Below are 16139 nucleotides of genomic sequence, written 5' to 3'. Positions count from 1 at the left end.
AATACTAGTAACGTTCCTACAAACGTTGGCTTGTTGTTTGAAAGCTGGAGGCAAATAAGATGGTTCGTCCCAGCTTCAGTGGCCGACGTGTTACTCTGTCAGCTAATTAGCCCTTGTTGATGCTGCTACATCGATTGGCCTCGTCGTTGGTCTGCTAATGGGTCGAATAAAAATGGATTAAATGAGTCGGTTTTAATTTAGATTGTTTTTTAGGTATAAATGGATTATTATTTCAAATTGTTTGGATTGGGTTATAAAGACAAATGTATTGGTATGGACTGGATTTGGTTAGCTGGTTTTAGTTTCTAAATGGATTTAACCCGTGAAGGGCAAATGGATCTTTTAATTGGGTAGATAATGGATAAGAAAATAGACATATGTGGGACTCATATGTAGAAATTGATCAAAATTTGCACAAAGTTGCTTTTATACTTAATAAATCATCCCACCAAATTTCAGTCAAAATTGATAAACTTTTATAGTATGAACGCGAGTTTTAAAATTTCAGGTCCGAGTTTATATATACCAAATGGGTGCATCCATTCCACAAGAGTAGATTGGATCCATTTTAATAAAATGGATTGGAGCGGGTTGGACTAAAATCGAAATTAGATTGGTTTGGATTAGATCTTAATAAAGAATAATCGATACGGGTTGATTTGGTAGACTAACTAGCAAAGAGATGGATCAGAGCGAATTTGGATTGGATTACATTCCATTAGCAGACTTACTTGGTCGGTTAAACTCTGTACGCATCGATCGAAAAAGGCTGCCATAGATGGGTCACGCGTACTGATCATCACGCCTGGAATACCTGCGAAAGACGTGTACTGCGTATTCAGCGAAAAAAAAAATTAAAAGAAGCCGAGACCAAAACCAGAGACTTGCAGAGCCCCGGGTGGCACAGCAAGATCGCACATTATTTACCTCTCGCTGTTACCAGTCACCACTTGACGATTAATTTGGAACCGTCATTGTGAAATTTTTCTTGGGTTTTAACCTGCCATCAGTTGGAGAAAGCTAGCCTTTTGTTACAGGGAGGGCAGGAGCATATTCGTAAGTATGCACGAGGGGGGCCGTTCTAGCTGTCCCAAGCTTTAGCCCAAGCGATCGCCAACCTGCTCGCGCCGGGTGGTGCCGTGGTGGTGGGTGGGTGGGTGGCTTTCGGGAGACGAGCTCGCTGCCGCCCTGCCTGCGTGCATGCTGCGGCTGGACGCCGAGGCGAGAGCGGAATCCACGAACTCATACGCACGCAGGTCGCAGCAAGTCGGCGTGCTGCTGCACCGCGCCGTCGTCGTCGCCGGCCGGCCTCGCGCGGCCACGTGCCGCGCTCGTCGTACGACGCGCGCGCTCGATCGGGGCTGCGGTCCCCGACCCCGACCCCCCGCACAGCCACACCCACACCCTGATCGATCTCCCTCCCGGTCGTCGAAGAACTCGATGAAATGAATTAGGCCAAGTGGGCTGTGCGCGCGTGGCGCAGGTGTTTTTTAACCGGGGCAGGGAGGCAGCGTGGAGAGAGGCCCACTGTAAAAACCACCACCGCTGTGAAGTTAATTGATTAACCAGCTACTGCCTACTGCTAGGTTCGTTGTTCATCGGTCTCAGAGGATACGATCTGCCGGAGACTTTTAGCTGGGATTCCTGCTACTCTCCCGCATGGAGTCCACCGTGCGCTCGCCTGCTGGTTTTACTGCCACTCGTGCCTTGCGCGCACGCAGGTACAGAGCTGTGGACGGGTGTCGATAACCCAACGTGTTGTTCAATCTATGGATTGTGAGGTTTCAAGAAATTTTATTCCAGAATTTTAAACCCTGATTCATGATTTGTTCATAACGCGGCCATTCTTAGTTAAGGCATGATCAACTGCAGAACCAAAATGTGTTTTGGTATTTTTACGATGGGAAATTGATTTTTTTAGTGCGCGTATATACATGTAATTAACGTTAGTCAGGTTGATATTTATATCAGGAGCAGTTTGTTTGGAATATGTATATACAAGTGACGAAAGTTAACCTTAATCAATGACAATTAGTGGGACTACACTCATCGAGAAACGAAAATATAGAGCGGTTATGATGTCATGTGTTAAGATGGAATGAACTTCAAATTCTTTGTAGATCAATCTTGGTCAATGACGAATCAGGGACTAGACTCGAGGAGTTGAGGTCTGGAATGATTCAAGGTGTTGTTTGACTTTTTTTGCTTGCAACGTTTAATCATTTGTCTTATTCAAAATTTTATGAAAATATCATTTATTTTACTTATGACTTAGTTTATTATCAAAAGAACTTTAAGCACGACTTGTTATTTTTTATATTTATATAAAATTTTTAAATAAGACAAATGGTCAAACGTTACGAAAAAAAAGTGAAGTATCAAAACGAAGGTAGGTGATGATAACGTTACGTCTCAATTTTCCTAACAGTTGGATTTGGGATGATGCACGACGAAGCGGAGTACTTCACAACGGACCTCACAAGGTGTTGAGGAAGTTCCGGATTCTCTAAGGAAAACAAGAGAGACGAAGGAGAGTGAGGGGGGTGGCCCATGGCAGGAAGCCCCAGGCGCCTTCACCCTCTGCCCTCTTCTCTGTTTGGTCCAGGCAGGGGGCGGCCCAGCCTGCCAGGGCAGGCGCAACAGCCCCAGAAGGCCCAGAACGCTCGCGGCAGCGGCCCGGTTGCGGGCAGGCGGCTAGGCAGGCCAAGGCAACGAGGCCCGTTGGGAAGCAGTGGCCCAAGTCGGCGCCCAAGCGAACGGGCATGTGGCCCAGTACGTCGGCCCGCGAGGCCGCACCGGCCTGGCGGATGACGCGGCCCGGTCGGCTGGCGAGGCAGCCCGGCCTGCCGGCGCGAGCGCGCCCGCGTGTGGGCCCGAGGATGCGATGTGGCCCGCGGGCAAAATGGCCCATCCGAGGCGCGGTGCGTGCGGCCAGGCCGGCCCAGGCGGCAGAGGAGGACTCTAATTAACATGGGCTTGGTACGGCGTCAGTGTTTGGGCCGGCAATACACGCGTGGGCCGAGGCCGAGGCTGAGGCCGAGGCCGATCGATTAGAGTCGTCCGCCTCCGCCTCGGCCCGCGGTTGGTTAGCCTAGCCCTTGCCGCCGCCGCGCGCAAAACCCCCCATCGCTCCGGCCGCCGCCGCCGCCGCCCCTCCTTGTCAGCCTACCTCTTCCGAAGCGCCTCCCAGAGGGAGGGAGACAGGCGCCGCTCGCGCCATGGGGCGGCCGAAGGGCGGCGCCGCGGCGTCCTCCTCCTCGTCGAAGAAGCCCAAGGCGAAGCCGAAGCAGCGCGGCGGCGTCGACTTCAAGGTAACTCCACCATCCCCCTCTTCCGAACTGGAGCGACGTCCGCTCCGACGAGCTTTGGCGCTCACCGATTTTTTTTCATGGCTCGCAGAAGTACAAGCACAAGGTGGGGCGCAAGCTGCCGCCGCCGAAGAATGCCACCAACACGGAGATCAAGTCCAAAGGTGAGCCCGCCCGGGCCTTGCTTGCTGCTCCGTTGCTTGCGTGGTTTCGAGGTGTCGCAGGGGCGCTTAATTTAGGGTTTCGGGTTGTGATGTGGGCTTGCGTTGGTGCAGCGATCGTTCTGCCGGAGCAGAGCATGGCGTCGGAGAGGGCTGGCATGGCCGTGAACAAGCGCGGGCTCACGCTGCGGGAGCTCTTGCAGCAGACGGGCCACTACAATGCCAATGTGCGGCGAGGTGAGCTATCTACATATAGTCCCTGCACGGCAGGCTGCTGAATACACTGTCTTCCTGATAAATAGTTGATTCGATTGGCCAATTTGACCACTACATGATGATGACTAGCTTACTTGGACTGTACGTCTTTGGTTTTTTGTTGAAGCTGCACTTAATGGGATAAAGGATATTATTGTCAAGCATCCATCAGAGCTTAGACTGCACAAGGTTGCAATTGTTGAGAAGCTACAGGAAAGGATATGCGACACTGACAAGGTGGTTCGCGAATCTTTGTTCAGTATACTGCAGTCTTTCATCTTCCCATCTCTGAAGGAGGTATTCCCCACTTCTTACCAATAGTTGCTGAATTCATGAGAGATCTTCCAAAGAACAATTATTCATTGTGATTCACAAGCTACAATAACTTGCTCTCTGTTTTTCTTCCCTATTTGTCTATTTTAGTTTCATCATGCTGACCATACATGTTCTTCTAGCTTTACTAATAGATGCCATATTTTCCATATCGTATTCCTATTATTTCTATTTTGGTTTCAGATGTGAGATAGTTGGTATCCGTTTATTTCAGGACAATGCAATATCTACGCGCAGTACACTGTTTCTGCTGATGGCCAATATTTTGAATGGAATGACCCATCTATCCATGGATGTCCAGTTAGTGTCCTTCAGATTTTTGGAGCTTGTGGTTATTAATTTCCCATCCTCCTTTCCAAGATATGCTGAACAGGTCAGTGGACTTCTGTCATAGGTGTTTCGAAAGTTGAAAAGGCACTGGTTTTATGAGAGAGATTTTGGTGGAGATGAATTGTCTTACGTCGGGTGGCTACTTGTCCCTGACAAATGCCCTCGTTCCCTCTGCTTCTTTTTCCAGAAGATGAGATGTGTTAAACTGACATAACATAGCATATTTCATAGTCTAACTTTCGTCAACTAGTCATATGTGCTAAGGCGTGTGCTATTGAAACTTCTTCTGCTTCCTTCTAGGATTTATGTGAGATTTAGCATGTTCATACCAAGTAATAATCTCAGTTTCATATTTCTTTTGATAGGTTTTCAACAACTTTCTTGCTGTATTGAGCAATGACAGGATTCATCTCCAGGATAAGAGTAAACTTAACAGTGTCCTTAGTGCGCTCGGGCACTGTCTTTCTCAAGTTGCTTATGCAACAGAAAATGGCAATACATCAAATCGACTGGTTTGTACAATTGAATCATCATCTATATTTTCTCTTAAAATTAGTTGGAGCTTTAGCAACTAACTTAGTGCAACAGAAAATCTGCTTGTTCAGAAATTTTCAGATTGGAATGATCAGTATATTTTCTAATTGTCTACACTCTACAGGGTCATAATGTTTCTGGCAGGGAACTTTGGAAATGTACTCTTGACGAAGATAACTCAGGGAGTAGTAAGTCCTGCACATGATTTTCATATTTCCCCCCCTAATTTGCTATGCAATTTTTGTTGCTGCGCCTCCTTAAATTTATTTGTAAGATAACCCAAAAAATAGCAGTAAACATATCAGACCACTCAACTTAATATGTTTTCATTTACAATTTAGCCTTGTTTATCATCGGGTTTTTAGCTTGCTAGCCTTGTCATGAAACAACACACACTAAGCAGTAATGTAAGTAGCTCCAATAAACTGCTGAAAGTTTCTTTTGTCACACACAGTTGCACTTTCATTTTGGTTATTATGTGGACTGGAAAGTGTTCATTACGATAGTTAAGTGATTATTAATGGAAATATGTGCGGTTTATTTTAGAATAGAAAGGAAGAACAATACAATGCGGAAAGGAGTCCCTTGTACTATAAAATATCTTTTGCACCTCCAATCAACTTTTTTGTGTGTTTTTGTTCTTGCCGTGGCCTCATGGGTGCACATCTTGCGTGAATTCTTGTTATTTCTTTTCTTATGCTATTAAGTTAAATCAGTCTGGATATTATGTCTTATAAATCTGATGCACGGCAGGAGCATTTGCGATGTCCAGTATATTAATGAAGCTTCAAAACCTCATCCAGATTCTTGTTAACTCTGTAGAGGTCTTAGCTTCAGAACTTTCTGCAAAGTCAACTATTGATGCTCAGTCAAGTGAAGCATTATTATCAGCGCTTCACTGTTTGGATCTAATATGTAAAATATTTATTCAAGAGGTGAAGAAACCTCAGATGAAACTCGGAAGATCCAAAACTCAGTTTGGACCTGAATGGTTGAAAAGTTCCGTGTTAGTATATATGATGAAATTGTGGGGAGTAAGCCGTTCATTTCATGAAAAGGTTTCAGTTTCTTCCTTCTTTCACTTCTACCTCCATGCTATTGGTATGATAATATTTAAAATATTTCTTCACTAATAACATAATATAAGCTACTAAATATGATCAATCAAAAGATAAAACCTGCCTTTTTGTGTTCTCTACTCATAGTGATCTCTGACTCTGGTATGAAAACTTTTGGAACCTTGGCTGGAGATTAATTTCAGATCTCATTCTGCTCCAGACTCGGTTGTTATAGCATATACCTTTTGTTGTCAATCTCAGTGGTTTATTATGGAACTCTATTTTCATGGCAGGGAGATGACAAATATTACTTTTTCAATCTGAAGATTGCAGAAATATTTTTGTGCTTGAGTGCATGTATGGATAACACCATGTTTCCAGCTGACAAATTTTGCCAGTTTGTATCTTCTCTACTTGCAAAGGTTGTCTTGTATGTGGCTGTCAGTTTCAAGGACTGATTTCTATCATTAGCTGGTTGAAAGTTCTTTATCCAGCTTGTGAATATTCTCTAGTCATCCTATGCACATGCATTAATTATTGATTTGCTTTGTCAGGTAAAAACAATTCGCAATAAGGATACCATGGAAAAGAATTTGAATATTATTACCTCCATACCAGACCTTGTATCCAATGCTCCAGATGATTCAAAAGGATATATATTGGAGGTATGGTTAATTTTACTTTTACTGATATGTAGAAAGTATGTGTTATTTTATAGAATTACCAAAATGAGAGACTATATTCAACTGCAGGCATTTACAGATGCATTCCGGGATTGCAAGGTGGATTGCAAGCTGATCTTGCCATATTTAGATGCAATGGGAAAAATGCTGCTTCCTGTAGGTCCCTTATTTGGAATACATAGCAAACTTCCTTTTGCTACTTAACATGTTTTTAATTAAGAAATAGGACTTGATAAAGGGCATTCCTAGTGAAAATTGCCTACTTGGTGCTAACACACACGCATCTTCTAGGGAGAGATTCATCTCCACAAGTACAGTGGCTACAAGCACTATTCTAACCATCCAAAGTGCTTGAAGATTTGTGCGATGATATGAAAATCTGTAGGTTGATTTGAATTTTCATTGTTTGTATCAATCTGAAACCACATTTGATGGCGATGGTAGTGCATTTAGCTGCATGGACATGGGTGGGTTGTCATTGATTACTATAGTTTATAAAAGATGGTGAAAGTAGTACTTTCCCCAATTTATATCACATAAAATTTCAAAAGAATCTTAAAACCACTACATTGAGAAACATGGAACTTTTGACTGATGGTTAATATATGATATAATGTAACAAGGTAAAACTTGCTGTCCCTCAAACACCATCCATGCTGACATTTGAAAATTTTAAGGTTGGTAAGTCGCTTGACTTGATAGATCATGTTCGATTTGTTCCTGGACAACTTTTCACTCTTTATTAGATGATCAAACTCAATAAATTTTACGTATTTCATCACTGTCAGGTTTAATCATCCAACAGCTACTAGTAAAAAAATGTGCTAGTGCACAGCAGCATATGATGTGCTTTCTAATATATTTATTTGCCTGTGGTTAGGAAAAAACAGGAATTTTGTTTACAGAAAAAGATTCAGGTTTGGAATACCATGGTGCTTGGGTAGATGAGCTGCCTAGGTTTTTACTACAATCAATTGACAAAGCCCCTTCAGTTACAAAGGTCTGCTGTAGATTTATTTATCCAATATAGAGTTGGTACATTCAGATTGGGCATTAATGTTTAACCATTTCAATAAAGTGTACTTTATGATCATATCGATTATCGTAGGTTGTTTTGGAGCTTCTTCTAAGAATTGGACAATACTTCCCTACGATGGAATGTGGAAATCTGCATTCCTTTGTTAAGTTATTTGGTGTTAAATGTAAGCACTAAACTACTGGTTGAATATCCTTTTAAACATCTATGATTTATCACTTTTATATATAATTCCATTTGTTTTTAGCTAATACCATTTCGCCGATAGCATCATCAGGAACTGTGGAGCTTGGTCCCTTCATTAAACTCCCACGGGATTGCCAAGAGCTTGCCATTTCATGCCTGTATTATTTCTCCAGTCTGCTTCCCGACACAGTGGAACTGTTGGCTTCTTGTTGCTTAAGTATGTGTTTTTGCTAAAACAGCCACTGTTGCTTAAGTATGCATATTCTTTCCTTTTAAGATTTACAGGTAGGATATAATTTATGGAATGCAGGTGATGTGCTGGAACCCATCATATTGTTTAAGATTGTTGAGGTTTTACAGTCATCATACAAGGCTGGGAATTTACATATAACAGATCAACTCAGTTTCTTGTCATTGCTAATGGCACGATTCAGAATTCATCCTGGTGAGTTTTTTAGGTCACTTTTCTTTCTTTAAGTTCCATACTTTATGTGAACATTTCATATTTTGTTTTTGCTCTGTAAGTTTTATCATGTAATGGTTATTTATCTGAGATTTTCTCTAACATATTCCCTTTTGTTTTGTTAAACTAGGGCCTTTCTGTACCCAGGAGGATTCCCAGAAGGGCTCAAGTTTGAGTACTTTTAAATCATTGAATCACCTAATTTTAACTTCTTTATCAGAAATGGGTGATGGTTCTCTGGTTCTTGAGTTGATGTGGGATATTTTATCTAAAGAGATTGTGAGGATTCAAAACTATGCTTTTCTTTTATGTTCTCATCTAAAAACCATTGAACTCTTCTATATATGTTTGTTTATGCAGGCACAGATACCATCATTACATAACATGAATGGGTTGTTTAGAATTATTGTCACACTTGATGCAGGGACTTGTAAGCTCATGAATGAAGATGCTATAAAAGTTATAGCTGGCTACTTGATTGATGCTGCTATGGTGTGTACCGAATCCTAAAGCTCCCGCAGTCATAATCTGATAAATCTGTACCCCCTATTTTTGTGACTAATTCAGGAGAACAGAGTTTCTGTTTATTTTGTGTGATGCAGAAGTCCAAAATGGCAGATGGCTTAATTTGATGTTAGAAAACCTGTTGCCTATGGATCTGATATATTAGGATCTAACAAAGTTTTTTATGTATTATTTGTGACCATGAGAGTTTCAGTAACAGAGCATATTTATGTGGTATCATAGGGAGAATATCGCAAGAAATATGCTATAGCCATCAATTCTCAAATTACCTGGTGAAGCCCAGAGTATGGCATACTGAACACAAGGCGGCTTAAACTTTTTTTCAGTTACACTGACTGATGGATGATAACTGTGAATTTTGATGCCTGCAAAGATTTTGGCAAAAAAGATGCAGTAATATATCGTTGTAGAAATGGCAAACAAAGATCCTTGATTAGTTCATAAACATGGCTTTATTGCTGTATGTTTTTGGTTGTGATGAGAATTGACTTCACACAATGTTGTCTTGTACATGCAGGATTTGTCTAAAACCATTGAGCTTGGGTTTCAATCTGATCAAACAAGAGTATTTCAGTACTTTATAAAGCCTTGCATCATCATATTTTGCCAGAATGAGAAGGTTCTTTGCTGCACATTGGAGATGCTTAAATCTTTTGCAACAGGAGATGATCATGGACTTTCATGTGTATCCAAGTTAAACTACCCAGGAGAACTTTCACGTCGAATTTGTATTGTTACAAGTATACTCATATTCTTATGCAATGATGGCAAACTCCATAAACACCTTTCTTTGGGCAAATCGGTTATTAAAGGCATCCTGCAACATATAAGGCATCTGATGGTAAGTGGTGATAACAATAACATAAATGCCTTTGTTTGGTAGCCGTATTAACTGATGATATTTCAGTTTCCTGCAATATTAGTTATTTTTCGTGTTCATATCAATTCAGGGAGGTCAGAATATCAAGGACATTACTGAGTTCATCTAAATATCACATGGACTAGTTTATTGAGTTTGTTCCTACTATAAGAAAATTTTTGACATGTGCATCTAAGGTCACTAGCTTGCTCTTATGCCTAAATGTGGTTGTTGGAAACTGGGATTTCTAACGAGGGCTTGCTGCAGGATTCTAATTTGCCTGGTGTAACATACGAGGACAAGCAGAAGTTAAGATTTGCATTTGAGCAACTAAAAACGAAAGCATTGCAGTTGAACTGTTGGGACAGAAGTGAGCTGGAAGGGTTTTCAAGCACCACGTAAATACCAATAGTATGTGGTTACCTTCAACATTATTTGCTAATGATACTAATCTTTTCTAAAAATTCACTCACTTCCATTCCATATGTCAGCTACTGCCATAATGTGGCATCTTACCTGCACACGATGAAATTTTGACGAATTGAAGGAGATGGAGAGTGGACGTGCGGAGGGGCGGAGGGATGTGTGTGCCGTCCAGCCTGTGTCACACACTCGCACTGCAGTATACACCACTGCTGCTTAGCTGGTAACAGCAGCGTACAGAGGTCCGTACTAACCCTATGATGATAATTTAGTTTCATGCTTACAGCCCACTCAAATGATTATTGATTACTACACGTTAAAGATGCTTATGCAGTGTCAACTTATAGTTCTTCAATTTTTTGGTGTTATCTTAAACCCGCTGTCACAAATGGTTTACGATTTGTCATAAACACACGAGTATCACACCAGTAGCTCAGGGTCATTGGAGCATTCAGTAGATTTGTAAGTACTAGTACCTGCTTGTAATAAAAGTAATATATTGCTGGTGCAGGTAGCTGGAAAAATGCATTGTTCACATATTTGGAAGGTGGTGGTCCATATATCATTGTGGTAGGGCACTTGGTTGTGATGCAAGAGAACTGCAGTTTAGTCTGTTCAATAGGATATTTCACCAAAAGGTTTACTGTTCAAACTAGTCCATGTAAGAATCTTCGGTGGGGAAATGTCGATCACCTCATTGATCTTTGTGATGCGATGTAAATGCAGAAATTTTGTCTTGGAAGTTCATTTCGGGCTTTTCATCTCATTGTTTCCCCTTCCTGTATATGTTCACCAAGAGGGTATTGTAGCTGCTCAGTGTAGTTGCAACTCCGAAGTAATCAATTAGTCCATCTGGTTTCTTAACGTCGTTGACATTATAAACATACGATCACCCTCCCTCTTATTTTAAAAATATATATAATATTTTTAATTTTATGTATTTTATTTTATTATTAAAGTAACTTTAAATATGGCTTATATTTTTTTATATATTTGAAGAAAAAAGATTGAATAAGATAAATGATCAAATGTATCTTAGGGCGTCGAACAATCCGAGCGAGTATATCTCTTCCCCAATGCCAGCAACTCCTTGGTAAATAAACAGATAAATAATATTTCAATATAAGCACCACCATTGGTGCCTCGGGATTAGCACCACCTCCCGGCGTCTGCATCAGAGATGGACATGGCTACGAGTTAAGTTACATGTGTGTACATCCACCTATCATACTGCTGAATTTTATCTGTAATAACACTACAGGTATATATATGTAACCCCTACCGAAAGCTCATACGAATTGCTTGCGGCCTTATTCTGTCAACGCATTTGCATTTGGTTTCGGGGGCAAACAAACGACGTACGATCGAGCCATCGCCGTAGAGCATGGCTGCGGCTGCCAGCTAAAACTAAGACGGGCGCACCGGCTGCTGCTGCGTGATGCAATGTATGTTTCCACCTGCGAGCACGATCTCTCTCGCGCCTTCCACCATAACCACCTGAAATTTCACAGGTCCCATTAACTTCTTTAGTGTGCAACAACCAAAGTGCCGCTGCTTGCTCATGTTTCGAAGTGATTAAAATGGTCAGTGAAGCTCACCTCATGATCAGGAAATGCCTTCTGAAGAACAGCACGCGCTTCTTCGTCCCACTTGTCGCCGAAAGCTGGTGCTACAATCCCGCCATTGGCTATGTAGAAGTTCACGTACGAGGCAGCCAGCCTCGTGCCTGGCTCCCTCGGTACAGCATGCCCCTGGAGAAAACAGCCATGCGTTAGTCGTTTTTAGAAACGGATGAAACGCTCGTTTTCAGACTAGTAACGAGTGTGGCAGAAATACTGACCGTGTTTTCAACGCCCTCCGACTCTTCCTTTGTCATGTACAGAGGCCCTGGGGTGTGTATCTTCACAACGTCTATCTGCCGTCCTTTCGCATCAACAGACTTGGAGAGAGTTGAGAGTGCCTCAACTGACCTTTGGTACTGTGGGTCGTTCTCATCATCGGTCCATGACAAAAGGACCACCCCGGGTTTAATGAAACAACATAAATTGTCAACATGGCCATTTGTATCCATGTCACCTAGAAAAACATTGCAGCCCAATTTTATCAGTAGATTGGTTGAACAACGAATGAACAGAGGTATTATGGTTTTACACCTTTATGTGACAGAATGCATTTGGTGGTTACCATAAAGCCCATGAGGTATCCAGATGACCTTTGTGACTCCAAGAAAATCCTTCAGCTCATTCTCTATCTCTAGTTTAGTCATGTTGGGGTTTCTGTTAGGATTCAGCAAGCACTCTTCTGTTGTGATGCATGTACCTGTTTGAATATGACAATTCATTAGCAAGAAACCAGTGGTGGATCTAGGGGGTTTGAACAAACTATATAGAGCTCCACCCCTCCTTTTCATTGATCTTTGACATAAAACTTTAGGGGAGGAGGGGGGGGGGGGGGTTGCATGGTCCTCCTATTGGGGGCTCAAGCCCCCACCGCCCCATGGTAGATCCTATACCGAAAAATATACTGAAACTATATGCTTGTCAGCAAATAACAACCTTCTCCGTCTACATGAATGCTTCCACCTTCAAGAACCATTGTATGTGGAAATCTAGGGACCCTCTCAATCTCAACTATCTGAAATCAATGACCAAAAAAGTAGTAGTTAATGCATATGAAGACTAACAAAAAAAAGAGTAAAATTTCATTGAGAAGGTTATTCACTTATTACTTTCTTGGCAACATAGCTGTCAAGGCTCCAATCAGCGTAGCAACCATCAATGGCTCCTGCAGGCATTAGCAGCACAATGCATTGAGTCTTCATGCAGAGCAGGTGCTAAGACACTAGCATGTATTAATAATGGACACTTTATACTGTATTAGTAATGGACATTAGTAAAGAGATTTACTTTGTGAAGGAAAAAACATTTCATGACACAAACAATTTAATTGAAATAAACAGCATGAAAAAGCACTAAATAAACATATCACTCAATATAAGAACAACATACCTCCCCAAGCATTAAATTCCCAATCAATTCCTGCTATATTTTGTGCTGAGATTCCTAAACCTGCTCCACCTTCACGAATAATAAACTGAAAAACAGGGATACTATTAGCAACCCCAAACACTGAACAGCAAATTGGGAATAGATAAGAAGACTTGAAGTGGCATACAGTGGGACCAATATCACGAAACCAGCAATCATTCATGCTCATCTCGACCACCCTGATGTTTGGTTGATGTAGCATTAGCTCATGGACATAGGCGTACTGCATGAGAGAAAAGTGCAAAATTGGCACCATTGTACCACGCATGATTGCACAGCAATTCATAACACAGTTCATATGAAGCAATGTGGAGAAAACAAGTTTACCTGCTTGGCACTTGCACAAATGGTAACAGGCTCAAACTTTGAAATGGCGATTGCAGTTCTCGCAAATACTTTTCGAGCTGGACCAGCAAGCTCCCGCCAATTGTCTCGGCGCTCCTGGAATTCAAAGAGAAAAAACAAGAACATTCACTGTTTAGAATGCACTTGGGATTCTTTATTTTTTTTAAAGCAATAGGTTGTGTAATATAGTACAGATCAAGGATGTGGACTAAACATAGATAAAATGGATTCGGTTCACTTTTGATTTTCAAGACCATAGTTGACAATAACAAGAATTTAATATTGCCATGTGGATATTCCATATAACCACCCCCCTTACAGAGTTGTGTCAACAAATTGCAACCGGTAGAATAGATGGAAAAGGAAACCACATCAGTTGGATAGTGAATCATCAGGCAGAGATAAAATAGGACACGCGCAGAGTATAGTCCATGCATGTCACTAATAAATTGATCATTCATGGTTATAAAACACATATATGTACAAAATGTCGATTTGATTGGGTTTCAAGTGCTGTGCTACAATAACGTGAACAAAGACAGATAAATAGCTCTAGATCAGAAAATCAGAAGCCAAAGAAAATGGTGGTCATGATTGATATATTGATTTTGCCTCAAAATGATTGATATATTGAGTCATGCAAGGACAGGGAACAGTAGAACTTTAAGAGCGTGATAGTCCCATAATTACAACTTTCTATTGCCATTCCAACAACAAACAAACCTCAAAGATTCACTCATTATCTTTTGGAGGGGTAGTTTTACAAAAACATTAAATTTAAATTATTAACCTTAAATTTAAAATTGATTTTATTTTTTTATTATAGTTTGTTTTGTAGCCTCTGATTTTAGATCGCTAACAACGCGTATATAAAAGTTTTATTCACAAATTATTTCCATTTACGAATATATCGTTTGAAATTTTCCAATAAAGCAACAGTCTCATGAATAGTTTAAGATAAAAATGATACTGTCGTTTGAACAACCAATATAGCCAATGAACAGTGTTCCTACTTAAAAAACTAATCCATGTGCATCGAAGTCAAGAGTAATAAATTATTGATGTTCCGTGAGGTGGTGGCAGAATCCAACTAAAACATCCTCGCAAGCTAGTGCCAATTGAAAGATTCTAACTTCACATATAAATAAATAATACCACTACACCAAATTGCTGTGCACACTTAGATCGATGGACTGATTTACATGTGCGGCAGGTGTCGGATCCATCAAAATTCATTCACTTCGGGGCAGGAGAAGCTAATCTAAGAGGACGAGGCAATCGAGTTCCACACGACACGGCAGAATCCATTTGCTTTTCCGCGATAAAACCGCAGGGATCTATCAGAATCCAAGCGAAGAACAACAAATAAACACAAACACACATCATGTTCCATCATCAAAGGAAGGGGGAAAATGATGAGCAACACGGCAGCGGCTACAGGCGGGAGAATCCGAACGGAGACTCCCCCAAGGGCGGGAGAGAGATTGGAGAGGGAGATAGGGATGGAACACGTACGGGCCAGCCCATCCAGCACTGCTTGTGCGGCTCCCACTCCGCCGGCATCCGGAACCCCATCTTCGCCGGGCGACCCTCCATGGCCGCCGCCTTCGCCATCACACTCCCTCCCTCCCTCCCCTCCTCTCCGCTCCGCTCCCAAATCTCTCGAGCTAATCCCGCGGTGCCCGAGCTCCCCCCACCGCTGCAGTCACCGGAGCTGCGTTATATACTAGTTACGTGTAGGCTCGCGCGTGGTGGTGTTTTCCCTGGCAGCTGGTGGGCAGCGCGGCGGCGGTGGGGGAGTGCGGGCAGAGGAGGAGGACGACGAGAAGAAAAGATCGGGGCGGGCGGCAACAGGGGGGCCCCACATGTCATCGAGAGGATGGCAGGATGCTGGGCCCACCGCCAGGTGCGCTTTGGTGCGGTTCACCTGAGACCGGAGGGTGGGCCCCGCGGCGGATCAGTATTCTCGGAGGAGTAGTTGTGGACTTGTGGTGGTGGGCGAGCGGAAGATGCGCCACGCTACGGCTACGCAGGGGAATGTACCGGCGATTCTTTTCTTGCTACGTGCTAATGCTACGCGTCCGCAGCTAGCGTACGTCGTTTCGGTTTTGGAGAAATTTCGCGCAAATTTTAGAGAAATTGAGCTGTCTCGTGCGAAAACCTTTGTGGAATTATTTGGCCTGTGGAAAAAAGCCTAAGGCTTTGGTGGAGCTGTCTGGCAACTCCACTGTAGATTTTTTGTTTTGGGGAGCAACTGCAGATATTGTAATATACACGGGAACATATGCTTCTGTTAAATGATTCTGGTACTAAGAATCTAAAATCAAGCGTTCCAAAAAGCAGCACAATAAGTTGTACTCTCCTTTTTCTTGGCTAGCTGATCTTAAATACGAGCACCCTTTTCACATAAAAGGAGGTCTGTACTCGCTCTCCTCACTCGATATTTGCTTATATATATTTTAATTGATGACGCTACGCTGTTAACTTTTTCATACGCTTAATCATTCTTTTTTTTTGCAAATATGCAAAATATAAGTTATAATTGAAATACAATTAGTAATAAATTTATTCACGATAAAAGTAAATGATAGTT

At 42.1% G+C, this 16139-nt stretch overlaps 2 protein-coding genes across 5 annotated transcripts; one reads left to right on the top strand and one right to left on the bottom strand.

The window, feature by feature from the left end:
• Positions 1-3120: 3120 nt before the first annotated feature.
• On the top strand, positions 3121-10920 carry LOC102700798. Of its 4 annotated transcripts, none has more exons than XM_015836904.2 (21): positions 3121-3311; positions 3400-3472; positions 3584-3706; positions 3852-4021; positions 4272-4430; positions 4753-4899; positions 5046-5109; positions 5675-5979; positions 6273-6401; positions 6534-6644; positions 6732-6818; positions 7543-7662; positions 7771-7864; positions 7967-8101; positions 8195-8329; positions 8478-8626; positions 8708-8839; positions 9390-9713; positions 9999-10129; positions 10223-10396; positions 10666-10920. In XM_015836904.2, the coding sequence occupies exons 1-20, from the start codon at positions 3219-3221 to the stop codon at positions 10266-10268; spliced, it is 2727 nt and encodes a 908-aa protein (XP_015692390.1). In that variant the 5' UTR covers positions 3121-3218; the 3' UTR covers positions 10269-10396; positions 10666-10920. The 4 variants fall into 4 exon arrangements, with proteins under 4 accessions (XP_015692390.1, XP_006653501.1, XP_015692389.1 ...); XM_006653438.3 differs by having other exon boundaries at positions 9999-10142; XM_015836903.2 differs by having other exon boundaries at positions 7946-8101.
• Positions 10921-11219: 299 nt separating this feature from the next.
• On the bottom strand, positions 11220-15356 carry LOC102716120 (agmatine deiminase). The gene is made up of 10 exons (XM_015836817.2): positions 15062-15356; positions 13529-13642; positions 13329-13424; positions 13163-13247; positions 12883-12938; positions 12710-12788; positions 12339-12473; positions 11995-12230; positions 11753-11905; positions 11220-11651 (listed from the first exon to the last, which is right to left on the bottom strand). The coding sequence occupies exons 1-10, from the start codon at positions 15158-15160 to the stop codon at positions 11562-11564; spliced, it is 1143 nt and encodes a 380-aa protein (XP_015692303.1). The 5' UTR covers positions 15161-15356; the 3' UTR covers positions 11220-11561.
• Between the last annotated feature and the right edge of the window lie 783 nt (positions 15357-16139).

The sequence above is a fragment of the Oryza brachyantha genome, chromosome 4 (assembly GCF_000231095.2).
Source record: "Oryza brachyantha chromosome 4, ObraRS2, whole genome shotgun sequence".
In the NCBI taxonomy this organism is placed as follows: Eukaryota; Viridiplantae; Streptophyta; class Magnoliopsida; order Poales; family Poaceae; genus Oryza; species Oryza brachyantha.
Note: the sequence above shows the minus strand (reverse complement) of the source record. Positions and strands in the feature narration are given on the sequence as shown.